Source organism: Antechinus flavipes, chromosome 3 (assembly GCF_016432865.1).
Source record: "Antechinus flavipes isolate AdamAnt ecotype Samford, QLD, Australia chromosome 3, AdamAnt_v2, whole genome shotgun sequence".
Classification (NCBI taxonomy): Eukaryota; Metazoa; Chordata; class Mammalia; order Dasyuromorphia; family Dasyuridae; genus Antechinus; species Antechinus flavipes.
The window spans coordinates 40,948,366-40,968,758 of NC_067400.1; the positions used below are offsets into that span (position 1 = coordinate 40,948,366).

At 41.0% G+C, this 20,393-nt stretch overlaps 1 protein-coding gene across 9 annotated transcripts in view; it reads right to left on the bottom strand.

Moving 5' to 3' along the window:
• MCF2L2 (MCF.2 cell line derived transforming sequence-like 2) overlaps nt 1–20,393 on the bottom strand; it is a 333,832-nt gene that overhangs the window by 166,903 nt on the left and 146,536 nt on the right. For all 9 annotated transcript variants that reach the window (XM_051983258.1, XM_051983256.1, XM_051983259.1 and 6 more), the window contains 2 exons: nt 8,849–9,040; nt 2,726–2,903 (listed from right to left, as the gene is read on the bottom strand). In XM_051983258.1, coding sequence (XP_051839218.1) covers nt 2,726–2,903; nt 8,849–9,040 — 370 coding nt within the window. The remainder of the gene's footprint in view (nt 1–2,725; nt 2,904–8,848; nt 9,041–20,393) is intronic.

Here is a 20,393-nt window from a genome sequence, read left to right on the forward strand (position 1 = left end):
AGTTTAAGAAAAGTGAAAATAGTATGCTTTGCTCTGCCTTCAGTCTCCATAGTTCATGAGTCTTTTGGAATTGTCTTGGGTCACTGTGTTGCTGAGAAGAACTAAGTCTAACATATTTGATCATCATACAATGTTGCTGTTACTGTGTACGATGTTCTGCTCCTGCACATGGCAAAAGTTCATATAAGTCTTTGCAGGTTTTTCTGAAATCTGTCAGCTCATCATTTCTTATTGAAATTGCTATTATTGTTTCCATTTTATAAGTGAGGAAAAATTGAGTCTGAGAGAGATGAAGAGTAAAGAGATTTATCCAGAATCTCACAACTAGCAGTAATTGTATGAGGTAAGAAGGGGAGCAGGAAGAGGACAATGATGAGAAGAAAGAGGAAACAAAGAAAAGAATAATGAAGATGAAGAATGTAAAGGAAGAGGATGAAGAGGAAAAAAGGGATGAGAAACAGGAGGAGAAGAGAAAGAAGGATGAGGATTAGGAGAAGGAAAAGAGAATGAAGAAAAAAAAAGGGAGGAGAAACAGGAGGAGAAGGAAAAGAGAATGAGGATTAGGAGAAAAAGAAAGAGGATGAAGAAAAGAAAAGGGAGGAGAGATGGGAGAAGGGAAAGAAGGATGAAAGTGAGGAAGAGAAAAAGAAAGAAAAGATAATCTTGATGTCAAAGTCACATGAGATGAGTCTTAGAGAATTATAAAGGATCTGAAAAGAGGCTGAATCTTTCCTGCAATTATGAATATTGTGTCAGATTGGAACCAGAGAGAGAAGGCAGTGAATGAGAGAACCCGCTGGTTCCCTTGCCCTCTCATCCCTCCCAGTGCCATCTCCCCTCTGAGATCACTTCCAATTTACCATGGACATTCATTGTCTCCCTCACTAGGTGAACTCCCTGAGCACAAGGTCTGTCTGTGTTTCTTTCTTTCTTTCTCTCTCTCTCTCTTTTTCCTTTTCTTTTTTCTTTTTCTTTCTTTCTCTTTTTCCTTTTCTTCTTTCTTTCTTTCTTTCTTTCTGCCTTTCTTTCTGCCTCTCTTTATATACCTAACACTTAGCATGCTGCTACAACTTATAGCACAGAGCATTCTCTACCTCTAGGAGTTCCAACCTCTGCCAACTTAACTACTACTCAGTGGTTGCTTGAACATTCCATATTTTAATTACTGGATATACCATTCTCCTCATCCTGCCTAATTTCATTTTGCATCAGTTCATATAAATCTTTCCATGTTGCTCTGAATTTCTCACCTTCATCATTTCTTAGAGCTTTAAAGAATTGAATGAGATTATGTAGAAAGAGTTTCCTAACCTAACCAAACCTCAACCATTCTTAGGATTTCCTTTCCCCGCCCAGTCTAAACACAGATGTCCCAGAGTTATTCTCATTTCTATATCAATTATTCCTTGATCAGTTATTCTGTACTCTTCTAGTCACTTCCAAAATGTATTTATCTTGTACCTGTACCCTAACCACTTGCATCTGAGTATTGCTTATGGATGTTCTTCTCTCCCCATGTCTTACAAACAGTAACGTGCTGGTAGGTTATCTTAGGTGCCCATTCCTAGAAGGAAAGAATTGTGGCCATGAAACGTCCCTTGTCCACTGGGGGAAACAGCAGCTGTGCACAATTAGATCACACAATAAATACTTTTGGGGAACACAGTCCAATGTTTGTGGGAAACATGGGAAGTTTCCTGCCACAATGAGAACAGTTCTCATTGTCTTTTACTTCCTCTATTTATACAAAAAGTCCAAAATTCTGGCAGAATGATCAGGGTTAGCAAGGATGCTTCCTGAGTTGTACCTGGCAAAGAAGTCATTGCTGCTAGGTTCTCACCTTTCTCCATAACTATCCTGGTTTTTGAAAGTTTGTGCCTTGATAATAGCTGATGTAAAATTTTCCTAGCATTACTGCATATTTGAACTGAAGAGGGCCATAGAGATGAGTGTATCAGAAGTCTCATGATTCCGTCTTAATTTCCATTCCTGACTTCTTGCCCCTTGGTGTCTCCCAGGGCTCCATCCTATCCCTTTTTTCTCTTTCTAGTTGACTTCATTAGCTCCAATTAAGTCAATAAACATCTCTAAACACAACTCCCAAATTAATATATTCAGCCTCAATGGCTCCCATTATTTCTAATCCTTCTGGACCATATGCTACCTTTGTCATATCCAAAATAGAGCTCAGCATCTTTCTTCTCCCTTCCAAACATTTTTATTTCTTCCTCTGCTACCTCAGAGCTTGCCTTGGCTCTCTCTTCTTCCTCTCCCTCATCTTCCATAGCTTGTTAGCTACCAACTCTTGTCAACCCCCATTCAAACCCTTCTCAACCCTATCGAATGTTTGCTGAATCTCATCCAGTCTGAGATGGTTGCTTTCTCTTACTTTTGCTTCTCAATAAGCCCTATGTTCCCAGACTGAGCAATCTGTTGAAACTCAAGGTTTTCCCTTGAGATGGAGAAGAGGACCAGAAGTTTGGGGAATTCTCACCAGAAAGATGAGAGATCTGATGCAGGGAGCTTATCCAGCAAAGAATTACTGTAGGGAGGATTCACGAACACGGATCATGGAAAGCCCCTTACAGAACTGCCATCCCCCCAGCTCCCAGGAAAGCATCCCTGGATGGAGCATCCATCCCTGGTCATTATTAACGCGAACAAGAACATCAGCTGATGCTCAGATGCCGTCTGAAAGCCACGGAAGCCTCTGACATGCTCTTACCCAGGTTGGTGGGCCGATTGGTCTTGGGGGAGGCTCGCTTCGGGGAGGACTCTGGATGGGGGGCCACGGGTTGCACAGGCCGTGTCTGTTTTGCTGCCAGCTTCTTCAGGCTCACTTGTCTCCTCTCGAACATTTCTTGCACATCTTCCAGCTTCTGAACAATCTTGTCTGCATTTTCCTACGGGAAAGAAACACAGGGTAAACTGGACTTAGACAACAAAGTCCTAAAATCCTGGGGCCATCGCAGGGTTCTGTCCAAATATCTTCACAAAGGGACACCAGGAAGCAATGGAACAACCCTGTGTGGACTTGGGGGATTCTGGACCTAGAAGAATTGGGGAGGCGGTGATTCTGGAGATTTTGTAAAAATCTCAAGTCATTTCACCAGGAAGTTCTATCCCTAACAATCTGAGGGAAAGCCTCCAATAAGTCTAAATTTTCCTTTCTTATGGGCTCCATACTAAGATAGAGTTTTAGTATATGTTTGATATGTTTTGGTAGACTGATCAGTTAGAAAATTGCCCTACCCCCCAAAACAACAACAACAACAACAATCCTACCTTATTTTCCTGGGTAACATTTTATTTTCAGGTGACTGTTAATAGCACTGTTAATAATAAAATATCTAATTAAAATGTTCCCTTTGTGACTAAAGAGATGAAATTTGAAGATAGAGAGAATCAATCATAAAGTAATGCTCACCGTCATTGTAAGAACTGCTATTTATAGAGCACCCTACATACTTTATCTTAAAATTTCATTACCTCTGTAAAATAGGTATTACAGATATTATTATACATATTTTACAGATGGGTAAAGCTGAGGCTCAGTGAGATTACATGACTCACCCCTGACCATCTAGGTAGTAAGTGCTAGATTCAGCAATTAAACCTAGGGTCTGCTGGGCTTCGAATTTAGCAAATTAATACATAAAGGTGAAGGGAACTTAACAAGCATTTATAATGTCTATTATGTACCAGTTACCTCAAAAATATCTCATTTGATCCTTACATTTTTCATGATGACCAGCATTTCATGATCCCTTTTAGGGGTTTTCTTGGCACAGATACTATAGTGATTAGCCATTTTCTTTCCAGCTCATTTTACAGATGAGGAAACTGAGGTAAACAGAGATTAAAGGGTTGTGACCTCAGGGTCATGCAACTAGTAAGGGTCTGAGGTCAGAACTCAGGTGTTCCTCATATTCTATAGTTCTAATATTCCTTATGTATTAATATAGTTCTGATATATATAAAACTTTAATAAATCAATATATTCAAATTAAAATGCTTAACTTTAAATATGTTCATTTAAAATGCATAGAAACAAAGAAATCCTGATCACTGTAATTGATTTTATTTGTAACTTTAGGTGTTTTATTTTAAGCATTTGAAAATATTATTTTTAGAAGGGGACCATAGGCTTTACTGGGATGCAAAGGGTTCATGTCCCAAATAAAATTAAGAGCCTGTGCTTTAAAGGATCAAAACTAAGCTGTTCCCTATACACAGCTCTGGCCACTCCACAGACACCACCTTGTGTCCCCTCTGTCCAGAAGGCCTGCTTTCCTCACCAGGGACTCCCCTCAGGAAATCCCACACTCCCTCCAAAACACCCTCTCCTACACTAGATCCTTCATGATCACCATAATTGCCAGAGTTCCCTTCCTCTTGAGAATGCTTTATATTCTTCCTGTATAGTCTGTTTACTTCCCTGCCTAATCAGAGACATGGAAGCTACATAAGGGCAGGATCTAATTTATCGTAATTTATCTCATAAAAAGAGATCTGAATGAAATCTGAATGGGAGATGACAGGACACACAATAGGTGCTTAAGGAAATGCTCACTGGTGGAATTTTAAACTAACTAGATTGCAGGATGGATAGAACTCAGCCTGGTGAGTCAGGAAAACCTAAATTTAAACCTGGCCCCAAACACTTACTGGGTGTATGACCTGGGCAAGTGCTCATTTGTGAAATGAGACGGAGATAATCCACTCTAGTATCTTTGCCAAGAAAATCTCAAAAGTGAGTGAAATGAATGAACAACAACACAAAAATTGCTCACCCACTGACCTTTAAACTTTGGGAAATTTGAATGGAAGGATGAAGGACACTGGTACATACAGCAGGTGCTTAATAAATGCTTTATTGAATGTATTGGTCATTTTGCTATCTAGGGGAGGGGGTGGGGGGACGGAGGGGGAAATTGGAACAAAAGGTTTGGCAATTGTCAATGCTGTAAAATTACCCATGCATATAACTTGTAAATAAAAAGTTATTTAAAAAAATAAATGTTTTGTTAAGCTAAACTATAAAAGGAAGATTATTAGTTGATCTTAGAGCTTTGCCGATTCTGAATCCTGTGATCCTATGGGGTCATACCACTGAATTCTGCTGTCAGCTTCTAGAGTCAATCAGCAGAGATAGATGCTGTTTCCAGAATTCCCCAGAAAACCAGATTCTGGGGGTACCACTGAGAATATTCTGGAGGGGTCCTGTTTGTACAGCTCTGTATTCTTTATAAGGTTTTTGATAACCACTAGACAATCCTTCCCATGTACAAGGGAGGCAAGCGGTGATATTATGTGATTCCAGGGAATCTTGATATTCTGTATCCAAAAATGACTCAATGAAACCTGGTTGATTTTGTCAGTAACTGAGTGGCTAAGGTCTCAGGTGGGTATTGGATCCCTTCCAGGCAGCAGGCCCTACTTGTTTGCGTGTTTTCCATTAGCTCGGGTCTCTTCCCCGATGAACGGGAGAGACTCTCAGCTTTGTACTTTCTCCTTTGCCCAGAACTCATCTGAGACCTCAGCTAACAGCTGATGGTCTTTGATGGATAGCCCTAGCTCAGGTGCATGAGCTCATGGAAACTCTGGGAGGCAGGTACTGCAGCTGCCATGGCCCACACTGCTTTGACAGGTGTGGAGACTGAGAGGTGACTGATCATCATCAGGAGCTGGCGGGGGGCTCTGGCAGAGGTAGAAAAGGAGGCACAGAGAGTTGCACTGACCTGCCCATCATGGGGGGTAGGGGATCGCTGACAGTGAGGAAGCGGCTGTTGTTTTGTTGTTCAGTCATTTTTTCAGTCGTGCCCAACTCTACATGACCCCTTAGATATCATTCATGGTGTTTTCTTGGCAAAGATAATGGTTTTCCGTTTCCTTCTCCGTTTCCTTTATGTGTCCATGGTACTGATATGAGTTCAAATCTGTCCTTAGACACTGACTAGCTATGAGACTCTGCAAGTTACTTGAAATAGCTGTACCTCAGTTTCCCTTTTCTGTAAAATGAGGGAAGGGATAGGTTCAATGACTTCTAAGTTCCTTATAACTCTGACTCTATTCTTTTGGGCTTCCTTTGTGGAACTATAATCCAATGACTTTTCTGAGTCTTATTCCCATCGATAAAATGAGGACATCAGATTAGAGGGAGGCAGCCCCTTCCTCTGCTTTGTCAGTCTGGGCTGAGAGCTCCATTTTTGAGGGAATGCCTAAGCCAGCCACGCTCTCGCTTTGACTCCTCTCTGGGCTTCCCTTCTGATTCTCCAGACTTCTCCAACACGTCCTCTCTATGTGGGTATTTTCCCTCAACTTTTCCACTCCCTTTAATTCAGCTTTCTTCTGCTAGAATGCAAGCTTCCTGAGGGCAGGGACTATGTTTCCCTTTCTTTGTTTCCCCAATGGAAAATATCAAATGTCTGATAAATGCTTGCTGACTTGAATTTAAAGTTCATTCTGGCTCTCTTATGACCTCTATGGGCCTCAGTTTACCCCTCTGTAATATAAGGGTATTGTGCCTTTAAAATCCCTTCTAACTGTTGGTCCTTATCATCTTAAAAATCCTCATTGGATTGGGCTGGATTCTCTGATTAAAAGTAAAATGGGAGAAGTACTAAGGTCATATTGTGCTCCTAGGAAACTCTCAAAATTTGCCAGCAATTAGAGTCGTGGCAGTTTCTGCAAAAATCTGCAAGAATCTAGCTTGACTTCAGCATTCATTAGGCACCTATTAAGTGCCAGCTACTTGTAAAGCACTTTACAAATATTAAATCATTTGATCCTCACAACAGCTCTGGGAGGAAGCTGCTACTGTGATTCCCAAGTGAGAAAAGACAACTTACACTTTTGCCATCACCTCATCTCCCTTGTCCCTCTGTTTTCAGTCTTATACAGCAATACTGAGCTACTTGTAATTCCCTGAATACCATGCTCCCATTTCCCCTCTCCAGGCTTTTGCACTGGTTCTACCCCCTGCCTAGAATGCTCTCCTCCACAACTAAACCTCCTGGCTTCCTCCAAAACCCAGCTCAATTTCCACCTGCTGCAGGCGGTCTGACCACTGCCCCTTGATGTCAATGCCTTTACCTGTCCAAGTGCCTCCATTTACATGCTCCATAGCTTGTATGGATGCAGTTGTTTACAACTCCCCCCCTTACAATGTGAGCTTTCTGAGAGCTGGGACTGTTTTTGCCTTGTCTTGTATCCCCAGTGCTTACCAAGGTCTGGTACCCTGTAAGAGCCTAATAAATGCTTGGAGATTTATTCCCCTGAAAAAAATAAATTATCCAGTCCCCACAATTAGTCACAGCTCAGGACTTCTGGCTCATTTGATGGCTACTGACATAGGACTTCCTGGTGGGCTGTGATAATGATTTTCATGAGTAATAAGAGCCAAGGAAAAGGGGAATATGATTTTTAAGTACACCAAAACTGATGTTGATGGGTGGTAGTGACTGAGTTCTGAAAATCTGAGTTCAAATCCAACATCAGATACTTATTGGCTGTGTGATACTAAACAAATCAGGCAATCTCTGTTTGCCTCAGCTTCCTCGTCCATAAGATGGGAATAACAGTAGCACCTACCTCCCAGAGTTGTTGAGAGGATCAAAGTGAGGTACTATTTATAAAGCACCTATTACTTACACAGTACCAAGCACTTAGCAAGCACTATATAAATGTGAGCTATTATCATATTTATTATCATCACTCTTATTCTCCTATGCATGCTCCCTCAGAACCAATTTTCAGTAACTTGGTGCCCAATCTTCCCCCCATGGATGTTATGTATTTTTGGGGATATCACCCTTTGATAATGGGGGATTTGCCATACCGTATGAGCAAATGGCTTTGTGAAAGAAAGAGAAAAAGAAGGGAAGAATGGAGGGAAGGATGGAGGAAGGAAGGGGACAAAGAGAATGAGAGAAAAGGGAAAAGAAAGAGAGAAAGGAAAGGAGAAGGAAAATTAGAAGAAAAAGAGAGAAAGTAAGAAAATGAAGAGAAAAAACAGAGAAAAAAGAAAAGGCAGGAAATGAAAGAAGAAAAAAGAAAGGAAAAGAGAGGGAAAGGGAATGAAAGAAGGGAAGAAGGAAGGAGAGAGGTAGGGAAAAAAGAGAGGGAGGAGGAAAGGAAGAAGGGAAGGAAAGAATGAAGGAAGGAATGGAGGGAAAGGAAGAGAAGAAGAAAGGAAGGAAGGGAGGGAATGGAAGAGAGGAAAAAAGGAAAGAAGGAAATAAAGAAGGGAGGAAGAAAAGAAGGGAGGGAGGGAGGAAGGAAAGTAGGAAAGAAGGGAAGAAGGGAAAGGAAGAGAGAGAGAAAGGAAAGAAGGAAGGAAGAAAAAAGGGAAAGGAGGAAGGAAGAAAGAAGAAAAGAAGGAGAAAAGTAGACTCAGACTGAGCTGTCATTGCCACTCTCTGGCTTCTGACCCACCTGCTCGTTGGCTTGAAGTAAAGGAAGGAATGCTGAGGAAAACAAAGTCAATTCAACCACCCCCAGGGTCCAGGAGAGGCGGGCAGGACCATCCAGAATTCATAGATCACAGAATCATAGATTTGGAACCAGAAAAAAATCATCTCAAAGGTCACTAAGTCCAAACTGAGAATCAGAGAAGGACTGGGAGTTGCCTAAGGTCACAAAGGTTGTAAGTGTCAGAGGCAAGATCTGGACCTAAGCCCTCTGACTCTCTAGTTAGGATTTGTACCAAGCTGCCTCCCCACAGCTGGCACTCCTTGCTAAGGAAGCTCCTCTACTCTCTTTAGTCTGCCAAAGTGCTCAGAATCTGACCCTGGGATACCCCTGGGCCTCAGTTCCGCCACCAAAGCCCCAGAGGTGTTATTGTTACCTTTATTTCGGGGGTAAGAACTGAGTTGAACTGGCTGTAGAATTCCTTGGGGTTGAGCAGCTGGTGTTCCGTGGCTGTGCTCAGGAACTTTTCGATGTCTCCCAGGGCCGTCTCAGCTCCCTCCTGTGTCTGACACTTGTCCAGGGCTTGGGATGCCAGAAGGTAGATGCCGGCTTCACACCACTTACTGGTCTGTTGAGAGAGAATAGGTGATCAGCAAGCCCCCACCTATCTCCTTCATTCCCTCTTGTCCCAGTCACTCTGACCTACTCATAGTTCCCCGGATAAGACAGTCCATCCACCACCTCCATGTCTTTGCCAACATGGGCCTCCACTTCTGGAACATGTTTCTTCCCACCTCAAAAAAGCCTTACAGCTTCTTTCAAAGAATAGCTCAGGTGTCACCCCCAATATTGGACCATTCCTCCCACTTATTAGCATTCTCTTGCTCTTTAAATTACTTTGTATAATTGTGCATATATTTTGTACTAATTTGTGATGGGCTGAGGCTTGAATTGATGCCCTGAGGTCCCAAGCTCAATAGTAATAGTAATTGGACTATACTCTATTAATATATAAGCTTGGAGAAAGAATGGCCCCCGCCCACTCTTTGTGCAAGTCCTGATGTGTTGTATAGGAAATGACGATTTTAAACTGGGACACTAATGCATTGTTGGTGGAGTTGTGAACGAATCCAACCATTCTGGAGAGCAATCTGGAATTATGCCCAAAAAATTATCAAACTGTGCATACCCTTTGATCCAACAGTGTTTCTATTGGGCTTATATCCCAAAGAAATACTAAAGAAGGGAAAGGGACCTGTATGTGCCAAAATGTTTGTGGCAGCCCTGTTTGTAGAGGCTAGAAACTGGAAAATGAATGGATGCCCATCAATTGGAGAATGGTTGAGTAAATTGTGGTATATGAATGTTATGGAATATTATTGTTCTGTAAGAAATGACCAGCAGGATGAATACAGAGAGGACTGGCGAGACTTACATGAACTGATGCTAAGTGAAATGAGCAGAACAAGGAGATCATCATACACTTTGACAACGATATTGTATGAGGACATATTTTGATGGAAGTGGATTTCTTTGACAAAGAGATCTGAGTTTCAATTGATAAATGATGGACAAAAGCAGCTACACCCAAAGAAAGAACACTGAGAAACGAATGTGAACTATCTGCATTTTTGTTTTTCTTCCCGGGTTATTTATATCTTCTGAATCCAATTCTCCCTATGCAACAAGAGAACTGTTCGGTTCCGCACACATATATTGTATCTAGGATATACTGCAACATATCCAACATATAAAGGACTGCTTGCCATCTAGGGGAGGGGGTGGAGGGAGGGAGGGGAAAAAAATCGGAACAGAAACGAGTGCAAGGGATAATGTTGTAAAAAAAATTACCCTGGCATGGTTTCTGTCAATATAAAGTAATTATTAAATAAAAATTAAAAAAAAAAAAAAAAGGAAATGACGATTTTGATGAGTGGAGGCAAGGGAGTGATAAGGGAAGCGGAAGGAGAGACTGCTAACTGGTATCTTGACACAGCTGCTTGCATTGCTATCCCGACCGCCCTTCATCTCCAATCCCCCTCTGCTAGCTGGCTTCCTGTCTTGTCGCAGCTACCCATATTGCTATCACAATCCTTCTTGCCCATATTGCTATCACAATCCCCCCTTACCTCTACTGAGAATAAAGATTGAAGATTTTCCCCTTAACCTGAATTCCTGACTCTGGCTGATTTTAAATCTGCAGTCATCACATTTGGCGCCCAATGTGGGGCTGTTTTGCATTCCCTGTGGCAAAACTGTCCATTCATATCTTTTATAAGGCTCAGCTAAGTTAACACTGGGCACTGAAAAGGCAAATCTTTTCATATCCTCCTTATCCAGAGGGATAGAATAGAAATAATCCTTAATATTGATGACTCAAAGAGACCACTCTCTAGGCAATTGAGTAGGAGATGGAAGCCCAGGCTGAAGAGTTCCCATAGTTTCCATCTGTTCATTCACTTTTCTTAAATCAGTGAGCATCCTCCATTTTCCAGATTTCTTTTTTACAATGAACACTGGGGAATTCCAAGGACTTAGAGAAGGTTGTAAATGTCCTTGTTCAAGCTGCTCCTGTACTATATCTAATAAGGCCTGAATTTTATCACTACCTAAGGGCTACTGTTCTATCCACACTGGTGTATCAGTTTTCCATTGGATAGGAACAGGTGAAAGTATTGGCAGGTCTTCAACAGCAGCCCTGCTTAAAAAACCGAAGTACTCATTTTTAACCCTAATTGCTGTAAAACGTCTCTTCCCCACAGATTGATGGGTATTTTTTCAACTATAAAAGGAGTAAAAACTCCTGTTTTGCCTTCAAAAGTCCATCTCATAGGGGCAGCACTAACTTCAGCTGCTATTGATCCTCCTACTCCAGACATGTAATTGTCTGCTTTAATCTTTGGCCAGTGACTGGGCCAATTGGCACCTCTAATAACTGTACGATCTGCACCTGTGTCTACCAATCCTTCCAATGGTAGGCCATTTATATAGATCGTGAGCATAGGTCGGTCAGCCGTTACTGCTACTGTCCAGTATATTCCTGGATTTTGTGGTCTGGAGTCAGAACCTGGGTGACTATCACGAGGCTGCTTATTAGGATTCTATATGAGTAAACCTGATGCTACTACTTCTCCTGGGTGATAAGTCACACATTGTCTACCTGTATTAGTGACTGGGATATTATCTACACATTCCCCAGTCTGCCACATCAGTGTGTGGATGGACACTGTTTTGTTTGTACTTTCAGGAGGTGAAATGGTCAAGCCTACTGTGCCTGGAGATAAGGGATCCATAGGCTGGAGAGGAACAGATCTCACCTCTCCAGGGGATATTTCAGTTGTCCCAGCTGCATACAACTCTATTCTCCCCAATTGTAATCCCTTTCTCCCATCAGGTTGCTTCCTGGCTGGTTGATTGTGTAATCCCTTTCTCCCATTAAATTGCTTCTTGACTGATTGGTCATGTCTGGGTAATGGACTTCTAGGCACTCTCTGGATGTAGCATTGGCTGCCATCATGCCCCAAGTGTTTTTTGCCTTGGGCCCCTCATCCCGCTTCCCTGAATTGGTCTACGTTTTGAGGCCCAATGGAAGCCTCTGTTGCATTTTGGACATGGGGCATTGGGTCTTATTCTCCTACCCTGTTTTCCCATTCTGTCTCTACACCAACACTGAGCTTTCAGATGCCCTACTTTTCCACACTGAAAGCATCTAGGAGTCTCTCTGGAAGTCCCTTGCCAGCAGGGACTCTGTCTTCTCATGTTTGGATTTTGGGAAGTCTGCATCATAGCCTGGCTATAAAAGGCATTTGTGCCTATTGTGGCTCTTCTAAAGGAGCATCCTTGTGCAGTCCTAGTATAATTCTTCTGCAAACCTCATTAGCATTTTCCTTAGCAAGTTGCCTTATCAAAATGTCTGTTATTGCATTTTCCCCATTCGTTCTTATGATAGCTGTCTGCAAACATCCCACAAAGTCAGCAAAGGGGGAGCCACAGGTAACCCTAGAGAACTTCTAAATCTAACCCTTTATACTATTAACTTCTTGATTTTTGACAAAGATGCACTGGCTCCAGCAGACAGGTTTTATAACCCACCAGAAGGGCAGTGTCCAGTGCGAGCAGCTCCACTATCTTTAGATAATCACCAGATGATGTGGAGAGATCCAGAAAGTGGTAAATAGAAAGGAATTAGGTTAACTGTTTGAGGTAGAGGGTTTGCTTGTATCTCTACAGGTGGAGAAGGAATCAGATAGGTGCCAATGAGCCATATTCGCCTTGTACATCACAGAGAGACGGAGCAGACCCTTGAAAGAAGGAGAAGACCCAAGAAATATTGGGTGGTTCTGTTGCTGATTGTGCTCACCAGTGAAAGAGTGTGGCAGTTATGGCGTTTGACTCCTGGACTTAGAAAATTGTTTGACTTCAAAACCCTCAGGAATCATTGGATTCTCTGAGACATGATAAGACTGTTGTAGGACTTGAAAACCCTCAGGAATCATTGGATTCTCTGAGACTTAAGATTGTTGTAGGACTTGAAAACCCTCAGGAATCATTTGGATTCTTTGAGACATAAGACTTGAAAACCCTCAGAAATCATTGGATTCTCTGAGACAGTAGATTGTTGTAGGACTTTAAATCCCTCAGGAATCATTGGATTCTTTGAGACATAAGACTTGAAAGCCCTCAGGAATCATTGGATTTTCTGAGAAATGATAAGACTGTTACAGGACTTCAAAATCTGCTGGAATCATTGGATTCCCTAACACATAAAAAGACTTTTCCAGGACTTCAAAAACTTGGAGGGATCATTGGATTCCCTGACATGTGAAGCAATGGACACTAGATTGGTTTTGGACTATCTCTTGGCTGCTGAAGAAGGCGTATGTGTTACTGCTGTTTACATACTCTCCTTCTAGGACTTCTGGCAATCTTTTACAACACCATGTTGATTTACATTGTTTGTTATATTGTTACTTGCGTGTACACTTCATGTTTGTTACACCACATCAAGCCTGCACCGGCTGTAGGGAGAGTCATCACTAATAGCCTGTGCGTTATTGCTGTGTGCTTGTGTAATACCTCCCATGCTGATGGGCTTGTGCATACCTGTTTCTAATAAGACCTTTCAGCCCAGAAACCTGCTAGCAATCCCCACTTCCCTTTGGTGCTTTTCACCTCCCTTCCTGAGAAGTCAGGGGGGTCGTGATCACCTCCCCTTGGGAGCTCTGACCTCCCTGAGGGGTCAGGGATGGCATGACCACCTATGTTCTAAAACAAAAGAAAGCGGGAGATGTAATGGGCTGAGGCTCGAGTTGATGCACTGAGGTCCAAACACATGAGGCTAAATAGTAATTGGACCATACTCTATTAATATATAAGCTTGGAGAAAGAATGGCCCCCGCCCACTCTTTGTGCAAGTCCTGATGTGTTGTATAGGAAATGACGATTTTGTGCAAATTAAGACAACTCTGAGATACCACTACACACCTGTCAGATTGGCTAGAGTGACAGGGAAAGATAATGCGGAATGTTGGAGGGGATGTGGGAAAACAGGGACACTCATACATTGTTGGTGGAATTGTGAACACATCCAGCTATTCTGGAGAGCAATTTGGAATGATGCTCAAAAAGTTATCAAACTGTGCATACCCTTTGATCCAGCAGTGTTTCTACTGGGCTTATACCCCAAAGAGATACTAAAGAAGGGAAAGGGGCCTGTATGTGCCAAAATGTTTGTGGCAGCCCTGTTTGTAGTGGCTAGAAACTGGAAAATGAATGGATGCCCATCAATTGGAGAATGGCTGGGTAAATTGTGGTATATGAACGTTATGGAATATTATTGTTCTGTAAGGAATGACCAGCAGGATGAATACGGAGAGGACTGGCGAGACTTACATGAACTGATGCTAAGTGAAATGAGCAGAACCAGGAGATCATTATATATCTCAACAACGATACTGTTTGAGGATGTATTCTGATGGAAGTGGATCTCTTCAATAAAGAGAGCTAATTCAGTTTCAATTGATCAAAGATGGGCAGAAACAGCTACACCCAAAGAAAGGACACTGGGAGGTGAATATAAACTGCTTGCATTTTTGTTTTTCTTCCCAGATTATTTATACCTTCTGAATTCAATTCTCCCTGTGCAACAAGAAAACTGTTCGGTTCTGCACACATATATTGTATCCAGGATATACTGTAACATATTCAACATGTAAAGGATTGCTTGCCATCTGGGGGAGGGGGTGGAGGGAGGGAGGGGAAAAATTGGAACAGAAGTGAATGCAAGGGATAATGCTGTAAAAAAAATTACCCTGGCATGCGTTCTATCAATAAAAAGTTATTAAAAAAAAAAAAAAAAAAAAAAGGAAATGACGATTTTGGTGGGTGGAGGCAGGGGAGTGGAAAGGGAAGCAGAAGGAGAGACTGCTGGCTGGCGTCTTGACACAGCTGCTTGCCTTGCTATCGCCATGGCCCTTCACCTCCGATCCCCCTCTGCTAGCTGGCTTCCTGTCGCAGCTGCCCATATTGCTATTGCAATCCCCCCCCACCTCTACTGAAAATAAAGATTGAAGATTTTTCCCTCAACCTGAATTCCTGACTCTGGTTGATTTTAAATACGGGGTCATCACACTAACTTTCTTTGACCATGTTTTATCCCTCTTCCACTATCACCTCCAGGATAATGTAGGTCTCTGAGAACAGAGATTAATTTTTCATTATTTCTGTTTGTCCATTTTGTCTTTGTTTTCTTCTATTGAGCATAGCACCTGATAATTGTAGGTGATATATGTGTGTGTGTGTGTGTGTGTGTGTGTGTGTGTGTGTATAAAATATGTAATTTAGTATTCAGTATATATACACACACACACATACACACACACACATATATATTTACTGAATTAAATTATAAGGATGGGAAGGGAACGAACATTTGTTAAGTTTGTAGGGGTTGTGTGTATATATGTATATATATATGTGTGTGTGTGTGTGTGTGTGTGTGTATACATACACATATATATATATTTACTGAATTAAATTTTGAGGATGGAAAGGGAATGAGCATTTATTAAGCACCTATTATGTTCTATGCTAAACACTTTATAAAATACCTCATTTGTCTCAATGTCATCTCATTTGATAAATGGAATTTATTAAATAATAGTAAATTCTAAAAGTCTCTACTAGAGAAGAAATCACACAGAGAATGTCCAATTTCACTGGGAACCCCTATGATGGCAGGCACAAACGTCTGTATAAACGAGGTTCACAAAACCTCCATGATCATCACGATATAGAGGTGACCTTTGCAAACCAGAGCCTACCCTGAGCAGCAAGCACAGGTTCTGCCTCAGAACCAAGTGTTCTTTCATTTTCTGCTGATATAAGGTGGAATTTCACCAATAAAACCACTTGAATGTGCATTCCCTATGTTTTGACCTTAAATAAATGAAATGGAACTCAGGGAAGGTATGCATTTCCTCCCCACTTTAAATATGACTGTCCCTCTTCCCCCGCCAGGCCTTTATTCACAAAGTTTGTTTGTTCCTCCTGTTTCTTAGAATCCTTATCTTCCCTCAAAGCTCAGATCTAACTCTAAGGAGACTTTTTCTGATTCTCCCCTCCAATGATTAGTTTCCTTCCCCTTCCCCCAGATTATTTTGGATTAACTTTGTTCATAATTTGCACATACTTATATGTGTACATGTTGCCCTCCCTCATCCCAATTGAATATAAACTTCTTGAGGGCAAAGACTTTTATTTTTGTCTTTGTATGCCCAGTATTAAGCACATACTAAGTACTTAATAAATGTTTATTAAGTTTATATGTACACAATATGTACAATATTGTGTGTTATATATAATACATGCTTACTAAATAATTTCATATGCACATAATGTGTTTTGGCTTCCCGTGTTTTAGAGTAGGGCTTCCTAAATTGCTTCCACTTGATCCCAAGTATATACATATATAAAACAGGTATACAAATCATTTACTGATAACAAATCATAATTTTGTAACTTCCACTGTCAGTTACAAGGCTTCATATGGGGCCAAATGTCGGTTTCAGATACTAGGATTTAGAAGTGCCTACATACACTGCTTAATAAATGCTTCTTGATTAATTATATACATATATATATATATTCCAGTTGTCTCTCCTAATAGAATGTAAACTTCTTGAGGGCAGGCACTTTTCATTTTTTTTTTTTTTTTGTCATTGTACGTTAGGGGCCTAGTTGAGGCTTTCAATTATCACCAGCATCTTGATCACATTACAGAGATAACCTACACATGGTACTTAACAAATAGTTCTTGATTGATTTTATATATAATTTTGCATGTATATGTTATCTCTCCTAGTAGAATGTAAGCTTTTTGAGGGTAGGAATTATTTCATTTTTGCCTTTGCCTTTAAATCTGTAGTGTCTAGCACTACACAGAGTAAACACTTAAACAATGTTTACTGGATTGAATGTTTAGTTCAGTGACATTTTCCTTCCTGGTCTGGGGTTTTCACATTTTCGTTTGCATTTATTTGGCTTTCTATTGCATGTAGAGGATACAATTGATGGTATCTGCACTGAGAATACTTCTTTCTACATAACCTCCCTTGTCACTTCCCTATGACAAAACTGATTAGCTTGATTCAATAGGGCATTTTAATTTATTTTAATTTTAATTCATTTTATTTGTTTAATATTTTTTTATTTTAAAATTTAATTTATAAAGCACCTAACATGTGCAAACAAGTGGAATGGAGGTGTGTGTATGTAGGGGCAAGAAGCTTGGACCAGTAGAAGGAGGTAGTACTTAATCAATTTTATCAAGCCTCAAAATCTTCAAAGACAGGCCTGAGTGTGAACAGTCTGCCTGTCTACCCTTAGCACATAAGTCTGGCTAAATCCACTAAGGCTCATCCCCAGTTTAGCCTCAGGGATGACCATCTCAAAAGTGATAGAAATCTTCACTGTGCAACAAAATGACAAGTCTTTGAAGTACTTAATAGTCATCAGAAGACTTCAAGTTATAACAATAAGGATTTTTTTAAACTGTAAGGGCTGCTTAATTCTTTGTATTTGCATCCTCTAGAACCTGGTATATTAGTACATAGTAGGTGCTTAATAAATGCTGATTCATTAACTTTATGCATATTTAGATGTACTGATATGTATACAGTTTTTATTTTTATATAGATATACATATTATATGAACTATATAAATATACTAAGTGGACATAATTGGATTTTATATGTGTAATAAATGATTAATTTTACATACATACTTTGGTATGCTGATTTTTATTTTATTTTATTTTGCTGAGGCAATTGGGGTTAAATGACTCACTCAGGGTCACATAGCTAGAAAATGTTAATTGTCTGAGACCAGATTTGAACTCAGGCCCTCCTGACTTCAGAGCTGATGCTCAATCTATTGCATCACCTAGCTGCTCCTAGATACATATTTTATAAAGACGTATATTATAGTATAGATGTACTTCTATATGGACTTGTATATGGACTTTTACATACATGTATGTACGTATATACACTTGTTTACATACTGGCACATGGTAGGTACTTAATAAATTTTTTTTTATTAACTTTCTATATATTTAGATGTACTAATAAGTGTAATGTATATGTATTTTTATTTTTATATAGATCTAATTTATATGCATACTGTGTAGATGCTTACATATGGACTTTACACATGGAGACATATACATACTTGTGTATATACTGACACATAATAGGTGCTTAATAAGTGCTTATTGATTAACTTACATATATTTATATATGTATTGTTACATTTTTGTATACTGTATCTATATAATGTATTTGTGTGTGTACATATACACATGCTTATACAAGCATGAGAGCATTGTTTAATCATTAAACTTTTTGTCTCCATCAGAGAGATTTGAATGGGAAGATATAAGACACTGATAATGACTGAGAAATAATAATCATGGGAAATCTGATAACAACTAGCCCTGGCTTTTCTTTCTATCCATTATAAATAAGGTTAAGGTTCATTTGAGTCACACTCTGAAATTCCCGCTGAGGCGCCAGACTCAGTTTGGCACCAAATGGAACACAGAGGAGAATTTCAATAACTTTTTGGTTCTTTGACTCTTAGGGGAATAATACACACACATTTCTGAAACCTGGGGTGGAAAGTTAGCCAAGCAAGCCAACAGCAGCAGCTCGGATGCACAGAGGGAGCTCAGAATGCACATGTGTGATGACTCAGCTCCTCTGGGGGCCCCTGGCGGGACTTTTGTACATCCTCCAGTTCTGTGGGGATCAGTAGGCACTAGAAGGAACCAGCTTGAGACACCCATGTGGGAAGAGGAGCCAGCTGGGCCAGGGACAGGGAGGGGGAAGGAGGACACTATTGGGGCGGGGAAGGACAAAGGACACCGATTCATAGTCAGGGGCAGATTCACTGCTATCCTACCCGGGAGCAACTGGAGCTGCAGGCTCCAAGGGTCCCTGCTGAGTCTAACACCTTATGCAGGCTCAGAATGTCTGACCCCAAGCACCAGAGGCTTTCCAGATGGGGACTAGGACATTGTTAAAGCCCTTTGAATGGAAACACTGGGACTCTCAAACAAAGGAGAGAAGGGAGAAGTAGGATTTAGCAGAGACAGAGGTGACTATAGAGGGGGGATCCACCTGAATCCACAGATGCCCAAGGGATCTAGGGATAGATTCCAGGGGATCTGTGATCTTTGCATCTTTATTTTCACTAATCTCCCATTGAAATTTAACTTTTTTCTCTCCATTATAAACACATTAAATATACTAAATACAAAAATATATTAAAAATTCTGCTCTGGAATCAAAGGGCCTGGATTCAAATTGTGACTCAATCAATCAAACAAAAAGCATTTATTAACTGCTTACTCTTATTATTCCTCTTCTCCTCTTGCTACTACTACCATTATGATAATAGCAGCAACAAATACTACTGCTGCTGCTGCTGCTGCTACTATAGCAACAACTACTATTGCTGCTGCTGCTGCTACTACTATAACTACAACTACTACTGCTGATGCTATTATAATTACTACTGTTACTGCTACTGTTGCTGCTGCTGCTGCTGCTACTATTGCTGTTGCTACTGCTATTGTTGTTTCTGCTACTGCTGCTGCTACCACTACTAGTGCTCCTGCTGCTGCTATTGTTGTTGCTACTGCTATTGTTTCTGCTGCTGCTGCTACCACTTCTACTAATTATACTGCTGCTGCTGCTAGTGCTATTGCTAATGCTGCTGCTGCTAATGCTGCTACTGCTACTATTGTTGTTGCTACTGCTATTGTTTCTGCTGCTGCTGCTACCACTTCTACTAATTATACTGCTGCTGCTGCTAGTGCTACTGCTAATGCTGCTCTGCTGCTGCTACTGCTGCTGCTACTATTGTTACTGATACTGCTACAGTTACTGCTTCTGCTGCTACTATTGTTACTGCTGCTGCTGCTACTGCTACTGCTAATGCCGCCACTGCTGCTGCTGCAGCTACTTTACTGTTACTGTTGCTGCTTCTACTGTTACTGCTTCTGCTGCTACTATTGTTACTGCTGTTGCTGCTGCTGCAGCTATTTTGCTGTTGCTGCTGCTACTGTTACTGCTTCTGCTGCTGCTACTGCTAATGCTGCTGCTGCTGCTACCACTTCTACTAATGATACTGCTGCTGCTGCTGCAGCTACTTTGCTGTTGCTGCTACTACTGTTACTGCTTCTGCTGCTACTATTGTTACTGCTGCTGCTGCTACTATTGTTACTGCTGCTGCTACAGTTACTGCTTCTGCTGCTACTATTGTTACTGCTGCTGCTGCTACTGCTACTGCTAATGTCGCCACTGTTGCTGCTGCAGCTACTTTACTGTTGCTGCTGCTACTGTTACTGCTTCTGCTGCTACTGTTGTTACTGCTGCTGCTGCTACTGCTACTGCTAATGATGCTGCTGCCGCTGCTG